This window comes from Passer montanus, unplaced genomic scaffold (genome assembly GCF_014805655.1).
Source record: "Passer montanus isolate IOZ18808 unplaced genomic scaffold, ASM1480565v1 scaffold123, whole genome shotgun sequence".
In the NCBI taxonomy this organism is placed as follows: Eukaryota; Metazoa; Chordata; class Aves; order Passeriformes; family Passeridae; genus Passer; species Passer montanus.
Window position 1 is genome coordinate 419,290 of NW_024359056.1, and position 16,310 is coordinate 435,599.

General features: G+C 42.9%; 1 protein-coding gene across 3 annotated transcripts in view; it reads left to right on the plus strand.

Annotated features, from left to right (window-relative positions):
• The window catches only part of EBF2 (EBF transcription factor 2), a 139,063-nt gene extending 124,724 nt beyond the window's left edge, over positions 1-14,339 (plus strand). For 2 of the 3 annotated variants that reach the window (XM_039698381.1, XM_039698382.1), the window contains exons 13-17: positions 286-351; positions 438-615; positions 1,964-2,149; positions 4,218-4,385; positions 10,133-14,339. In XM_039698381.1, the coding sequence (XP_039554315.1) occupies positions 286-351; positions 438-615; positions 1,964-2,149; positions 4,218-4,385; positions 10,133-10,164 (630 nt within the window). In that variant the 3' untranslated portion in view covers positions 10,165-14,339. The remainder of the gene's footprint in view (positions 1-285; positions 352-437; positions 616-1,963; positions 2,150-4,217; positions 4,386-10,132) is intronic. The other variant, XM_039698383.1, reaches the window with a different exon arrangement.
• The last annotated feature ends 1,971 nt before the right edge of the window (positions 14,340-16,310 follow it).

Below are 16,310 nucleotides of genomic sequence, written 5' to 3' on the forward strand. Positions count from 1 at the left end.
GCCATTAAAACATGATATATTTTTTATTTTTTATTATTTTTATCTTATTATTTCTATCTATTATTTTTATTTCATTTATTATATATTTAAATTATATATATTTGTTTAATATATATTTAATAAGTATATATTTATTATTTTTATTTATTAATTTTTATTTCATTTATTATATATTTTAAATTTTTTTGTTTATTTATTTTCTTTTTTTAAATTACATATTTATTTTACTTTATTGACCAGAGCTACTTTTTGCCATTAAAACACCTCCTTCCCTCTGCCCCTCAGGAAATGCTGCTGAAAAGAGCCGCTGACCTGGTCGAGGCCCTGTACGGGACGCCCCACAACAACCAGGTCAGGCTGCCGGGGGTGGGAGGCTGCAGCCCAGGCTGGGGGCTGCCGTGGCTCCGTTCCGTGCCTGAGCTGTCCCTCGTTCGCAGGACCTGATCCTGAAGCGCGCGGCCGACATCGCCGAGGCGCTGTACAGCGTGCCGCGCAACCCCGCGCAGCTGCCCGCGCTGCCCAGCTCCCCCGCGCACAGCTCCATGATGGGCATCAACTCCTACGGCAGCCAGCTGGGCGTCAGCATCTCCGAGTCGGCGCAGGGCAACAACCAGGGTGAGCCCCGGCGCCTTCCCTGGGCTCCGAGAGCCCAGCCCGGCCACCTTCCCCATCGCTCTTCTCTGGATCCGACTGCCAACCTCTCCTCCTGCCCAGTGGTGGATTTAACTCTGGGCATCCCTAAGGGTGCTGCTGCCTCTGTGTCTTGTCTGAAATAATTTTTGATTACTTTCGATACCAACTCGCCCCTGAATTCCCTCCCTGTCCCCCTCAAAATATCAAATTTTTTTGATTGTATCTCTGTTTTCACAAACAGCAATGGCAGCTGCTGGAAAAAAACCTCACACAGAGGTGGGAAATTTTCCTCTTTTTCTGCTTTTAAGGCAGCTGCTTCAGTGTTAATTTTACCAACATTCATCTATTGTATGTATTACATTTAGTCCGGATACACTATTGATTGTGAGGAAAACAACCCATAAAACAATGTATTAACATTGAAAGAATTATCAACTTTTCTGCGACCTCAATATTTTGATTTTTAGCACACACAGTCTGTGGTTGATCTCAATAATTGGCTGTGTGTAACATTAAACAAACCCAGGTTGTTTAATGTGAATTTTCTGTCCAGTTAAAATCCATCATCAAGATAATTTTGCTCATTTTTTCAAGGTCTTACCAGCCCTGAATTAGAACCTCATAATGTAAATGAGCAGATATGCTGCTCATTGATACACCTACATATTATATCTAAATAGTGACTGCTCTTAACGTAATTATTGTATCAGTCTCTCTAATGAAAGTTTTTTCATGGAAAGACCCTTTTGCAGAGGGAATAATTTTATCCTTTTATGCTGCTAGCTATCATTTTTAACTCTCTTTTTGGAGTAAAAAAATGCTGAAATTTGGCTCTCAAATATTTGTTAGCATTTTTTAATACAGCAAAAATGGGGTTTACTTATCCAGTTTATTCTTTCTTCCAAGTAGAGGAAATTAAAAGTTAAATTACAAACTTTATATGGGTTATAATTTTCCCTTAGTAATGTACTTGCTTTATCTGTAATTTAACAATTCAACAATCATTTGAAGAGTAAAACCTCTCCCATTCAATGGTAAAAAATCCCATATATTATAAATTCTACCCCAGGTAAACATAAGCACACACACTGTTGTCCAGGTCTTTGAATTCATTTAAAATTTTAATAAATCCAATTTTATTGGAAAAATCTACATTGGATCACTTCAAAAAGTTGGTTCAGAACTTAAACTGCAGGAAAAACCATTGAATTTATTGGTGTTGCTTAAATGTTTTAAATAATCTGGATTTCAGTGACATTTATTACAGCAGGGGATGTGCAGGAGGAAGTTTTAAGCCACGGAGGTGTCCTGAAATGTGCTTTATTTCCAGGTTACATCCGTAACACCAGCAGCATCTCCCCCCGGGGCTACTCGTCCAGTTCCACCCCGCAGCAGTCCAACTACAGCACCTCCAGCAACAGCATGAACGGCTACAGCAACGTGCCCATGTCCAACCTGGGCGTGCCCGGCTCCCCCGGCTTCATCAACGGCTCCCCGACGGGATCCCCCTACGGACGTACGGCCCTGCCCTTCCCCCTTCCCCCTTCACCTGCCCTTCATCCTTCATCTGCCCTTCACCTGCCCTTCACCTGCCCCTTCACCCTTCACCCTTCACCCTTCACCTGCCCTTAACCCTTCACCTGCCCTTCATCCTTCACCTGCCCCTTCATCTGCCCTTCATCTGCCCTTCATCTGCCCTTCACCCTTCACCTGTCCCTTCACCCGAGCCCTTCACCTGTCCTTAATCCTTCACCTGCCGTTCATCCTTCATCTGCCCTTCACCCGAGCCCTTCACCTGCCCTTAATCCTTCACCTGCCCCTTCACCCTTCACCTGCCCCTTCACCCTTCATCCTTCACCTGCCCTTCACCCTTCTCCTGCCCCTTCACCCTTCACCATTCACCTGCCCTTCATCCTTCACCTGCCCTTCATCCTTCACCTGCCCTTCATCCTTCACCTGCCCCTTCACCCTTCACCTACCCTTCACCTGTCCCTTCACCCGAGCCCTTCACCTGTCCTTAATCCTTCACCTGCCCTTCACCCTTCACCTGCCCTTCATCATTCATCTGCCCTTCACCCTTCACCTGCCCCTTCACCCTTCCCCTGCCCCTTCCCCCTTCACCTGCCCTTCATCCTCCACCTGCCCCTTCACCCTTCACCTGCCCTTCATCCTCCACCTGCCCCTTCACCCTTCACCTGCCCTTCATCCTCCACCTGCCCCTTCACCCTTCACCTGCCCTTCATCCTCCACCTGCCCCTTCACCCTTCACCTGCCCTTCATCCTCCACCTGCCCCTTCACCCTTCACCTGCCCTTCATCCTCCACCTGCCCCTTCACCCTTCATCTCGAGTCCTTCTGTCGCCCTGCCCCAAAAACAGAGCAGAATCAGCCAAAGGCTCTGATTGTCCTTGGGTGTCTTTGGGTACCAACTAGAGAAGGCTCCCATTTTTTGAGCATTGAACTTCTTTATTTTCCTCCGTTTCTTTTAATCCTTATGCAGATTCCTGAGTGGCAAAGCCACCGTGGGAAATGAGGTGCAATTTGCAGCTTTATTAAGCAAGTAGCCACTGCTTTTAGCATAGAGACTTTGCAAATCCTGGGTAAAAGCCACTCTGAAATAATCTTTATGAGTTTGAAGGCATTATCAATACCTGAGAGCTGAATTGGGGATTAATTTCCTGTGAAACCATATTAACTTCATAACCAGAAATATAACATATAATAGAATTAATCTCTCAACTTCTGCTTGTTTTACCATGAACAGCCACTTTCCCTTCCATACCTTGATTTCCCTTTGTCTAGGGAATGTGTGAAAAACAACCAAAAAAAGTATACACCACCAGCTATGGTGTAAGTAAATAATTAAATATATGTTATATATGTATATATACATTAACAGGATGAAGAGGTAAACTTCTTCATCTTCTTGTTGTTATTATTATTATTATTATTTTCTTGTTATTATTATTATTTTCCATAAGGAAAGGATCAGGTCTTTCACATGTTACTGTGATTTCAAACTAATACTACCAAGAGACCTGGGAATTCACATGAAATATTGTTATTTATTCCTCCTTTTGCTGAGGAATGGCTGATATTGTTCTGGGAGCTCAGCAAACAACTCCTGGACAAGTTATTGGACATAGAAAAGGGCTTTTTTTCTTGCAAGGCACTTCTTTAAAAAGTAGCCAATTTAGAGTAAAATCTAAGCAGCAGCTTGAAACCAAGGAAAATTAATTTTTTAAAAACTGGGGAAAACACAGGATTTGAAAACACAGGATTTGAAAACACAGGATTTGCCAGCCTTTCCAAATTTCAAGGACACTGAGTGGACAGGCCATTACTGTTCCTATTGACTCCGTTTTTCCCTTGATGATTTTCAATTTTCTGGCACCCTCACCCTTAATTTTGAAAGAATTAAGCACTGTTTTTTCTGAACAATTCAGTTTAACTCCCTCTGTACTTCAGACCTACTCTAATTATACTCACTGAGAACGAGACCTCCTTCGAGAGGTAAAACAAGAAATGGATTCTTGAAAGTTTTACCGAATTTCTGATGAGAAATTCCTTTTTTTCCTTTGGCAGTGATGTCCTCAAGTCCAACAGTCGGCTCCTCCAGCACTTCTTCCATCCTCCCGTTCTCCTCCTCGGTGTTCCCTGCTGTCAAACAGAAGAGTGCCTTTGCTCCTGTCATCAGACCCCAAGGGTCCCCCTCCCCTGCCTGCTCCAGTGGCAACGGGAATGGCTTCCGAGGTGAGGAATGTGCTCCTGTTCGCTCACATTAAAGCTCCCCTGTTCGGGAAGGGAACCCCCCCTGCGTGCACCAGTCATCACCCTGAGTGCCACCGCAGCCCTGCAGGGCTCAGGAGGGAACCCTGCCTAAAGCTGCACTGAAGGATCAGCCCAAGCTCTTGGCTTCAGGGCAGGGGCCAGGCACTGATTTCCTCAGGAAGGTTCCGAGCCAACGAATTTCAAACCCAGAATGGTTTGGGCTGGGAAAGGATCTTAAAGATCCAGTCCCAACCCCCACCACAGGCAGGGACACCTTTCCCTGGAATATCAGCTCTTTGTGGGGAATGACTTCTCCTCAGGCTTGGGGACTTGTTAAACAGAGCAGAGTTAATCCCCAGCTCTGTCCAGAACACAAACCTGCTGCAAGATTTAGGCTCAGCCCGGGAATTGAGCCCCACAGCCCATTTACAGCCCTTTTAAAGGTGATCTGTGAAACAAATGTGAGCAGTAAGATAAGAATGGAAACCTGTAGCGAATTCTTGCTTTTAACAGGCTGGGGGGGTGTGTGCAGCACATAAATATGTTCCAAGTCTCCATAAAAAATGCCTTTATAGGGCCTGGGAAGTCATCTGGCTCCTTCAGACTTCACTAGAGATAGCCTAGGAAACACAGCTCTGGGAATTGAGCCGTGCCAAGAGCCAGTGGTAATTCCAAATGAGCCCCACAAACAGCACCTGTTTGGCTGGGTGTGATATAAACCCTTAGCTGCGCCACAGGAACTTGCAGAAAGTGTGATTATTTTATGTAATAAGGAAACTCTAAGTGTGCTGAACAGAAACAGTAACATTTTTAAGAGATAACTCAGAGAATTCTGAAACAGCTTCTTCCCCTGTCCCAGTTAGAAGAAAATCCACACTTTCCTAAGATAATTTTCTTCCCATGAATGGGTATATCTATTGATCTCACCATGTGAATGCACAGATTTAAGTCTGCTTTAAACTTGTCTGTTTTGTAAAGAAGGCCTAAATATTACGCCTAAATATTAAGGAGTTACCTGAGGTGGTGCTAAACACAAATCAGAGAGAAAACCACTTAGGCTGTTTCTGGGAGACAGAAAAAGGACAGATTAAGAAATTACTGAAATTTTAAAATTAATTTTCCTTAAGGTAACACTGAATGCTCTGCTTAGAAAGAGTTTATCTCTCTTCCAACCTATAAAGAAATAAAGTACTAGAGACCAGCTGGTCCCACCTATGCCATTTGGTGTTCACAACATATTTTATCCAGTCTATAAATCAGTAATCAATGAGAGATTCTAAAAATCGAGCTTTAATACTAAATATAACAAAATGTCAAAGCTAAAAGCTGACATCCATCCATTTCTACTGACCAAAGTCCAGTCCTGAACTGGTCAGGATTAATCTATGAGTTAAGGTTGTGAATAATGCTGAATTAGCAAAATCATACAGATTTTGGATGGATACAAAATTTATTAACTGCATCCCTTTCTTTGTGGGATTTCTACCTGTACATCAACACAAACATAAGGATACTCGTATTCTACAACTGTTAAATTTAAGTATCCAATAAAACAGGACTGGTCAGTGACACAGCAAGAAGAAACAAGGTTTGTTGGGCCAGGTCTTGGTAACTATTGAACTCTTTCATCCATGGATGCCAATTCCAGCTGAAATATTTAAATTGATGCAAGCTGGGGAGCACATGCTTTGGAAAAGATCCAGGTACACGCAGCCTGATATCCAAATTAACGTTCCCACAGTGCTGACAGACAGATGTGGCCAAGAAGTCAACAGGAGGCTCCCAAAGAGGCTTCTTGCCTGGACTGGGGCAGTGGGAGATGGATAATGCTCTCTGCCACGCCACCCCCTGGGGCTGGAACCAGGCATAGGTGTGCTGGGCATGGAATTTAGGATTTATTTCCTTATTCATCAAACTTAGGTATCTGAAAATGCTTCTGGAGGGAATAGCAAAAGCACAGGGCAAGCAGTGAATATGTGCAGGCCCCTTTCCAAAGCCATTAACTCAGAATTTCCCCACCCATAACATGTGGAAAACATCTCCTCAATACATAATAACAATATATATATTATAGAATTATATATCTACATTTAGAGGATGATATTCTTCTTCTCCTTCTTTCTCTTCTTCTTCTTCTTCTTTACCAGCCCCTCAGAGCATGCCACTCTCCTTACAGGCAGCACTGAAAATCTAGATTAGAGCTTCCATATATGTTAACCACAGCAATATTTAAGGCTGGATTAAAACCAGTCTAAACATGAGCAGCTGTGCAATCTTCATCCTCAGATTTGCATTCCCATTGTTCCAGCAGTTTGCAGGGAGTGTTTTCTCCCAGTAATGTATTTTAGGAGGATTTTCTCCCTGGGAGGGTGCTGAGGGGCTGGGATGGAATTCCCAGAGGAGCTGTGGCTGCCCCAGCCCTGGAAGTGTCCAAGGCCAGGTTGGAGCACCCTGGGACAGTGGGAGGTGTCCCTGCCCAGGGCAGGGGGTGGATGAGATCAGCTGTAATCAACAAACCCAAACCATTCCATGATCCTGGAGTTCAACACTAATCCTCTTCCCAGTTCTCACATTTGAATTGCAGCGAGCCCCTTTCCACTCCAAGACAGTTTTCCAAAGGCCACTTGTACTCACCAGGCTTGTGATCATTATTAATTACACCCATTAAAGGTGCCTATCACCAGATCATCTGGGTGCTACCCATCTTTGATTATTTATTTATTAAAAAATTCTCCAACCTTGTGACAATTTTAATCAAGTGTTTCAGTTGATAATTGCAAGCTGTCAAGGTTAATACAATAAGGCTCATCTCTAATTCTTTTTCCATTTCCCTCCAAGAGAAAAAAAAAGACCCTCTGGGATAATGACTGGTGGTTGCTATATTCCCAACTCATCAGGGAGTGTCCTGCATTGAACCACCTTTATTGAAAAGTTACATCGATTCAATATATAGTAATACAGGCAAAAATAATTACAGCTTTGCTAGCAGTGTAAGACCTTAATCCAAACCTCCCAAACATTCAATAAAAAGCGATCCAGGCTGGGAATAGGCTTTTGACAGTGCAGCCCCAACGGGGAGTGGAGGTGGGGTGGAAATGGGCAGAGCAGGGTGTGTGAAAAGAGAGAGAAGCCGTGAGATGAGCTGGGGAAAACCAGGTGAGAATTCCATCCAATATTCCTCCACCGACTCATTCTTTGTTGCAGGAGGAGGTGAGACTGAGAATGAAATGCCAGTGACACAAATTAGGCTTTGTTTGTATTTTCTGTGTTATAGAACTTGCTATATCAGATCATGGAATCACAAAATCCCAGAATCATTTGGATTGGGAGGGACATTAAAACCCATCCAGTCCCACTCCCTGCCAGGGGCAGGAACACCTTCCACTATCCCAGGCTGCTCCAACCTGGTCTTGGACACTGCCAGGGATGGAGAAGCCACAGCTTCTCTGGAAACCTGTTCATTCCAAAACATATATTATTTTATTATTAATATCTCTAATCCTACAGTAAACAATATGCTTTCATTTAAAGTTAAGCAACTTCCCCAAATGATGCCTCTGAAAGTTTTCTCAAAATATTTTTGAAGACACATGGCAGAAACTCAGGTTTAAGCTTTGCATTGCTTTGCTGGAAGATTTTCTTGATTAAAAAAAAAAGTGAAAATACTGTTAATAAAAATAGCCACAAAAAGCATTTATACTGTTATGGACTGACTCTCTTGCGAACAGAGCTGAAGCTACACTGGCACCAGCCCCCAAATGGCTGAAACTCAGCTGTGCTGAGCTGTCCCAGGGGTGCAGCCCCTGTGCCCAGACATCCAACACCCAGCTTGTCCTGGATGGGGACAGCCAGGCACCGTCTGTGCAGGTGCTCCTTTACTTGCTTCAGGCAAAGAGCCAGCCAGGACACCTCAGACAAACACTTCAAACTCCCCGAGGCAGCCTGGATGATTTTGCCTGGAGCAGAGCACGAGGATCTGCTCCCCTGGGATACCTGTGGGATGGAGCCAGCACGGAGGGCACGAGCCCACCTCTTCCTCCAGCCCAGCAGAGCCTGCAGCAGGGCAGAAATCCAAATCAAGTTTTCCTTTCTAGGGACAGAAAGGCAGGCATGGGGTCAATACCCAGCTCTCCATGTCACTCTGGGACACCACCAGTAGGATTATTTTTGGGGTTTGGGGGTGAGGAGAAAGAATGGAATGGCATCCTTGGTGTCATCAGAAAATCTCTCTTCTAATGCACCCACACATATCCCAAAAACAGGCATGAAAGTGTTTACCTGCTTTATTTAGGTTTGAAAATATGAGGAACAACAGCAAATTCCAAAGCAATTACAAAAGGTATCTGTTTGACTTCAGGCTGTTGGGTTTCACTTTCCCTTTCAGCTATCTGCTAAAATTGGCAGGGACTTTAGCCCCAGTCAGTAAGAAAATATGAAAATATTTATTTTCCTATTGTATTAAATCACAGACCATATCCACAGTTGTTTAAAAACACAGCTCCAGTAACAGACTTGTGTTAGCTCAGGAACTTGCCCAAAGCACTTTTCCAAACCCTCTCAAGGAAAGGGTGAAATGAATTCTCAGTGGGACAGGGTTTTAAACACACCAATAATTCCACAAATTTCAGTGAACATAAATCTTTGCAGGATTAGAACCTCGCACTGCGCCGAGGCCCCTTTGAAAACGTGACTCACTCATTTGTTATATAAATACATCTAAACTCAACTTGCCCCTCAAAACCTTGGGGAGCAGCACCGGTCCCAGGCAGCTCCAAATGTTGCTGCTGTCGGTTACGAGGAGCAGAGCTGCAATTAAAGGCAGGAGAGTGACTAATAAATAATTTACATAAGCCCAGTGTTCTGGGAGCGTGCCAGGTAGGGCTGCAGTGACTCAGACATGTGGGGGAAACAAAGTGAGGCAGTGAGGCTGTTTCCACTGCAACCAGACTGGCAAATCCAGCCCTGGGCACTGGACCGTGGTTCAGGGCTTGGAATTCCCTGGCTCGGTCTTGTCAGTAGCACAGGGGGCAGTTCCCTCTGCTTCCACACCTTTCCTCACTCCCAGCCCTTCCAAGCACATGGGTAGGGAGCAGAGACCCTGCTCAGTTTAGGTTTTTGAAGATGGTTTTGAGTGTTCAGCTTGAGAAGTCTGAATTTGAGGGCAGTTCTGAGCAATGTCCATCTCCAAGGACTTCTCTCCAGAGATAAGAACTCAAAACTGGGAAGGGTTTTCTGCAAACACACATGAACTGAATTAATCCTCTCTCTTTCTCATCCATTTAACCCTGGTGGGCCTGGGTTTTTCACAGAATCAGAAAACCCTGAAGTGGTTTAGGAAGGGACCTTAAAGCCCACCCAGTGGCACCCCTGCCAGGGCAGGGACACCTCCCATTGCCCCAGGGCACTCCAACCTGGCCTTGGGCACTTCCAGGGATCCAGGGGCAGCCCCAGTTGCTCTGGGGTTTACATCCCAGCCCCTCCCCACCTCACGGGAAGGATTTTATTCCTTTTTACCCTGAAATAGCCCTTTGTCCATTGCCCGTGTCACAGTCAGTCCTCACAGCTCTCACTACAGCACCAAAAGATTTAAAGAAACCAAAACTCTAATTTGACCTCAGATCAGGCCCTTCCCATAATTCCTGACTGCTCACAGGAGGGCAAAAGGCTCGAATATATTTTGTTCCATAACATTTTGCCACAATTTCATCTTTTTCACTTTTCTTTTTCAGCCATGACTGGTCTTGTCATTCCCCCGATGTAAGGAAGGGGCAGCTTTGCTGCTCTCCCTCCCTCTTCCCTTTTTTCCTCCTTTTTTTTTCATTTTTCTTTTACAGCACAAAACTACTTATTGTGATGGACCACTAAAAAGAAAAAAATAGCACTACAAGCTCTTTTTTGGGGAAAAGCCAGGCCCAGGAAAAAAAAAGGAACATTTTTTATGGATTGGACAAGACAGAAGTCTGCATCATTTACCTGTTTCATATTTCTGACACAACCACATCAACTCCTCAAACATTGGGAATGAAGAATCAGCAAGAGCCAGGATGAACAAGACTTGGCAGAATGGAATTAGAAATGCAACGTCTTTCCTGGAAGACACGAAAACCTTCCTAAGATTTGTAAAATATTCAAAGGGAAAAAAAAAAGAAATTGGCAAAATGATTCAAGGTTGATATTTTGGATACAATTTGTTTTACTTTGTAAGGGTAAAAAAGTTGAAGTTTCTATTTTCTATGGAGCCTTTCAGATATCGATTTAGTTTATGCAGAAAAACAATTCAACAAAACAGGGTACCAGCATGAAAGAATTTCTAGGACAAACTGACATGAATGATGGAACTTTGGTGTATGTGTGTATTTGCTTATAGTTTAACCTCTTTAAAAATGTAAGATGTTTTACAATTATTTAAATAAATAAACTTGTAACTTATTGTATGTAGAGGTAGAAATGAAACCCTGTTTTGGATTTTTTCCTCCAGTTGTACAATGAAGACAGATGATGCAAAAATGTAGTGATAAGTTTGAGATATATTATTACTGCTGCAATTGCTCCTCACTTTCCCCCCCTCTTACTGAATTCATGTGCAAGGATGTATAGGATTCTTTCTGATTAACAAAACCCTCAGAAACTTTTACCTACATTGCGGTAAACAGCTCATGTAGGAATTTTTCACCCTCCTCATCTTCCCCCCTTTCCATTTTTTGCTTCAATTAAAATATTCAGGTACTAAGATTAACTGCTAAGTCTCAAAGACCCAGCTGACGAGTGAGTGGCACTTAGGGATTTGAGTGAATCGGATTTTTCATGAGGTACTGAGTTTATTTTATAGATTCAATGTATGAATTAGGAGGGGAAGGGTTCTCTGGGGTTTTCCATGTAGTTAGAACACCTTAAGTTCAGTTATGCTTCATATTAAGGGTGCATTTAAAAGGGTGAACATGTATTTGAATGATTTATGCACTTTTATCCTGAGTCATTAAAAATGGTAAGTATTTGCCAGTTATATATTGAAGTTCATAGAGGTAATAAATTGCTTTGAATTTTTCTGCATTTTAGCCTAAAAAAAGAGTTTAATTCTCCTTTGCATCTCCTCTCCTGAAATTGGAAGGCGAGGAAAAGTCTGATAAAACAAATAATGAATTATTTCAGAGAACACTCAAAAGAATTTCGTTGTTGGAAAGCCATTTTTAGTGGGGAAAAAAATAAAAATCAGCTACACTACAGAGGCCCCTCTAAAATCCACACAATTAATGGCTGCATGGACAGTTGCTCCTATGGAAACATCTTGATTTTAATCAATAAACCCTAAATAAGGCCCAGGATCTGAACTTGTCCATTTGCCCAGTAGTTTTATGGATGGGTAAGGAAAATTGTGTTCTTGGTGATCTTTAGGGATAGTAGAAGTTGAGTTGGGCTTGGGATGGTGAAACTGGGACAAATCACATGGCTGAGCTCTTTTGGAGCTGCTGTGGAGCTAACTGGGATTAGGAAGAGCCCAAACTCCTCTCTGCAGATGCACAGCTGGATGGTGATGGGAGGCTGAGGGGGGATGCCCTGAGGGACCCTCTCCTGAAGGACAGGGTTTGGGCACAGGGCAGCCTGTGCAGGAGAGCAGGGCATGGAACCAGGAAATCCTGGAATGATGGCCTTGGAAGGACCTTAAAGCCCATCCAGTGCCACCCCTGCCATGGCAGGGACACCTCCCACTGTCCCAGGGTGCTCCAAGCCCCGTCCAGCCTGGCCTTGGGCACTGCCAGGGATTGAACAACGCTCCCAAGGATGGCACCAGGTCCTCCAAGTTCCCTTTCCTGGGGCAGTGCACAGCTCAGTTTATGGGATAAATCCATCCACTGCATGTGGGGTTCTGAAGGAGATCTCAGAGGGACTGGAGACACCAGCTGGGCTGCTCTGGCCATTCCTAAAGGAGGTCCCACTTCACGGGAAGGAGTGTTGTGTTCCTGACTGTGCTGTGAGGTTTGGCAGGGTCGTCATTTGGTGCCTTCTCAATGCCATTGAGTCCCATTTTAAAAAGGTGGAGGAGGGTAAATCTCTTCTAAAACTCAAGACCCAACTTATATCAGCAAAAATGACAATTTAAGGAGAGATTTGGTGGGAATAAGGTGGGTTTAAGAAACATGGATATAATTAATATTTCACAGTCAGGCTACTGAAACTGTCTGAGTTCCACAAAAAATGAAATAAAATAAATCCCTGTTAGTTATGGCTGCAGGTTGATTGTCCTCACGGGTTCTCTGCGTGCCCCTTGTGCCACCAAGGTTGTGGCAGCCACTGGAGGTCAACCAGCACCCCTGAAACCAAGTGAGCTCTGAAATATCAAAGGATTGTAGATGTTAAAAAGTCTGGAGTTGTCAGCGTATCTCTGATAACACAACAGGGTGCAGGGTCTGACCTGGATGTTCCAAACAGCAAAACAGCAACAACAAAACCCCCAAAATATTTCATATATTCATAGGCACTGATATCCCAGCAGGGCTAAGTAGGAAGTCCAAATTCATGTTTGGAATTATGCATTTATCCAGGGATAAAAATGGATTAAGGACTGGAAGAGCTGGAATCAAAACTTCCATAATTTTCAGTCAAAACACATTGAGTCCTAATTCCAAAAATTATCTTGGTGGACCAGGTTCATTCTATCAAATCCCTTCCTCCATTCCCACCTACTAAAAACCCCAAACAGCTCTGAAGCCTGAAGATGGTGAATATTCCCCCTGCCCTTCTCTGTACAGGCTACTTCTAAAACTGATCATCAAACAGACTCAATATTCTGTCTGGCAAATATTCCAGATCAATCGGAATTTCTAGACCACCTGCTGGAGAGCAGCAGTTTGCTGCCTTAAATCCTGTTCTTTTTTCTTAACAAATGGGATTTTTCATTACAAAATCTCAGTCAGGAAAGTTTCCAATTGAAAAAAAAGAGAGATATTTCATGGGAAAAACTGGGTTTTGTCCATCCTTCTGTTTTATTTTTGCTTAGTCAGCACAGGTACATGAAAGAAAGATCTACCACATCACTAAAATCTTGGGAAGATTCAGGGGTAAAAATGACAGTGTGGTAATAAAAAAATATATATTAAAAAAGGAAGGTTCCTGGAACACTGAACATTCCTTTCACCCTTCAGTTATTTTTATTAGTTTTGTCCAGTTGCCCAGTTGCCATGAGTCCAAGTGAAAAAGAGAAACCTCCCTGAAAAGCTGCTCCAAGCACTTGCAGAAGAGCAATTGCCTGTGTTGGTGCAAATATGAAAAATCTGGTTTGCTTTGAGAAAAAAGAAAAACAAAAAACCAATAAATTAAACCTAGGAATTATTTAGAACATGGATTTTGCTTATGCAAGGAAATAATGGTACTAGAGATGAGTGTAGTTAATTGAGGTTTACAGAGAAAAACACAATCAGAAATCCTTGGCCATGAAAAAGGAGTTTGGCAGTGGCAAAACACTCAACAAAAAGGGCAAAGATGATTCCAGAATCGATGTGTAAGAATTTTCCCACTGCAATAAGCAAACCTGTCCTCTTTGAGTGGTTGCTGTTGACAATTCCCTGAGAGTTTTCCTCTTTGCCACTGGGAAGATGAAAGTGTTGCAATAGGTAATGACAAATTTCATCACAACTTTGGCAGAGCTGGTTTGATCTCATAATTTATCTCGGTAGAGCATCTTCCTCTCCCTCTTTCTTTGCACACTTCCAATATGCATGGTTTCTCCAAACCCTTCCTCCCTCCTGTAATTTAAGGCCTCATTTCTCCCTCCTGTATAGTTTTGGGGTTTGTTTGGGGTTGGCTGATTGTTTTTTTGGGTTGTTTTGGGGTTTTTTTTTGCTTTGTCAGTTATATACAGTATGAAGTTGCTATGCACAGAGCTTTTGTAAAGATAGCTTTTTGGTTTTTTTGTTTACTGTTTTTAATGGTCCTACTTATGGAAGAATATCTTGTTTGTAAAATGAGTATGTCTACTTCAGTTTTAAACTTTAAATTATCCTAACAAAAAAAATAAAATTTTTGTACTGTAAATAAGGGGGGAATTATCTTAATTTCAGAGTGTTCAATCTGCTTCTTTATCATCTTCATGGGTAACAACAACACTTAAAAAATGGTATAAAGTGTTATGTGAGAGTTTTTAAATCAAGATTTGAAGATTTGCTTGTAAAACATCCAACCACATTTGGGAGAGCCAGGTTGAGATTATGCTGGGCATGGAATAATAGGATAATTAATGGTCTTTTCTGACCATTCCTTTATTACAAATGGACAACACCAGTGTGAGAGTTCAGTCCTTTTTTGGGGGGAAGGACTCAAAGGGTTGGACAGAGGGAATTTGGACACCTCCCCCCTTTTGTTATGAGCATACAGCTGGTCAAAGAACAAAATCAAAATTAAAAACTGGGACTAACTGATCCTGGCCTCTCCCTGGACTGAATTTGGGGTTGGTCCCGTTTTAGGAATCTTCTCTGTGCAAAATTCTGAGCAAACAACGAACTGATGCTGCAGAGGTGAATCATATTTTTTCCCAAAAATAATTTGGATCTATTTACTCCCTCTTGTGCAGAGTGCATGTCTCAGCCACAGGGATGAACAAAACAGAGTGCTGAAAACTGCTTGGAAAACAGTAATTGGCCATTTGAACCAGGAATATTCCATTTTCTTCAATGAAAATTACTGGAAAGGTTCAAACAAATGAAATTTTAATGATGAAGGTCACTTTTACTGACATTTTCGACAGAATGTGAGTCAGTATTTAAATTACTGCCAGATGTCAGTGAAAGCATCACAAACATGAGGCACTATCAGCCCAAAACTGAGGAGAAAACAGAGGTTTTTGGTGACCTGCAGCCGTTCCTCCTTTCAGGATAATGTGCAATCAGCAGATGACCTTCATCCCAGCACTGAAACCAGGTCCTGATGAAATATCCTTCATCTCCTCTTGAACAGAGGCCCATTCTCCTGAAAATCTTATTCAGCTCTTTTCCCCCCCTAAGAAATCCCAGCAGTGTTTTAAGCGATGATTTTGGTGATAAAACCCGCGGTTCCTGTGAAAGAGATTCTCAGGTTTAACAGGGCCCTACTGTTGTGCTGCAGGGAGGAAGTGTGTTGGGCAGATGAAAGCTGGAGATCTGCTGCTCCACTCCTGCTTTCCTTACATCTCTTAAGGACTTGATGATGGACAGACACAAACACGAGCCTGGGATGTGTCACCCTCTGAGCTGGAGCCTCAGCAACTTCCAAACAAAATGCTGAGGGAGGGAAGAAGGAGATGTATGAGAGTTTCAGACCAAAAAATCAAGTTTTTAACTCAAATAAGCACATGTACAACTGCTTCCAAGCCCAAGTAGCTCAGATTATCTAGAATTATCTACACAGAAATGTATTGAAAAACAAAAAAAAATTCTCTAGGATCATTGTCATGAACATATTTCATGTATCAGTCTTACTCCATTCTTAAAAAAAACATTGTGAAAAGAGGTTTTTTGGTCAATGTTAAGACCAATAAAGGCTTGAAACCTCCCCACATGTTAAATCCTTGGCTCACCAGGTTTTACAGGAAGATCAGATGTTCAGCCTTCCCTCCAAGGTTGCTGCCACACTCTGGGAAGAGCTGAATGACTTTGGTCACATCAGACATAGAAAGTGACCCTTTTCCAAAGGCAAAGTGTCTGGGTCACTGTGAATTTGTAGAGTATAAAGGAATATTCCTCCTAAGAGCAGTGATAATGGAATTCTAGGAGTGGTCAGTGATCGTGCAGGTTGTCCTTCCCCAGGGAGAGGACAGTCACACCTGGGCATGGCCAGGCTGATCTGCCTTGGCTCAGAAAGGCCTTCTAGAACAGCACATCCTCTCCCACCCTGTTTTGTTTTTGTGGGTTTTTTTTTGGTTGTGGTGGGTTTTTTTGG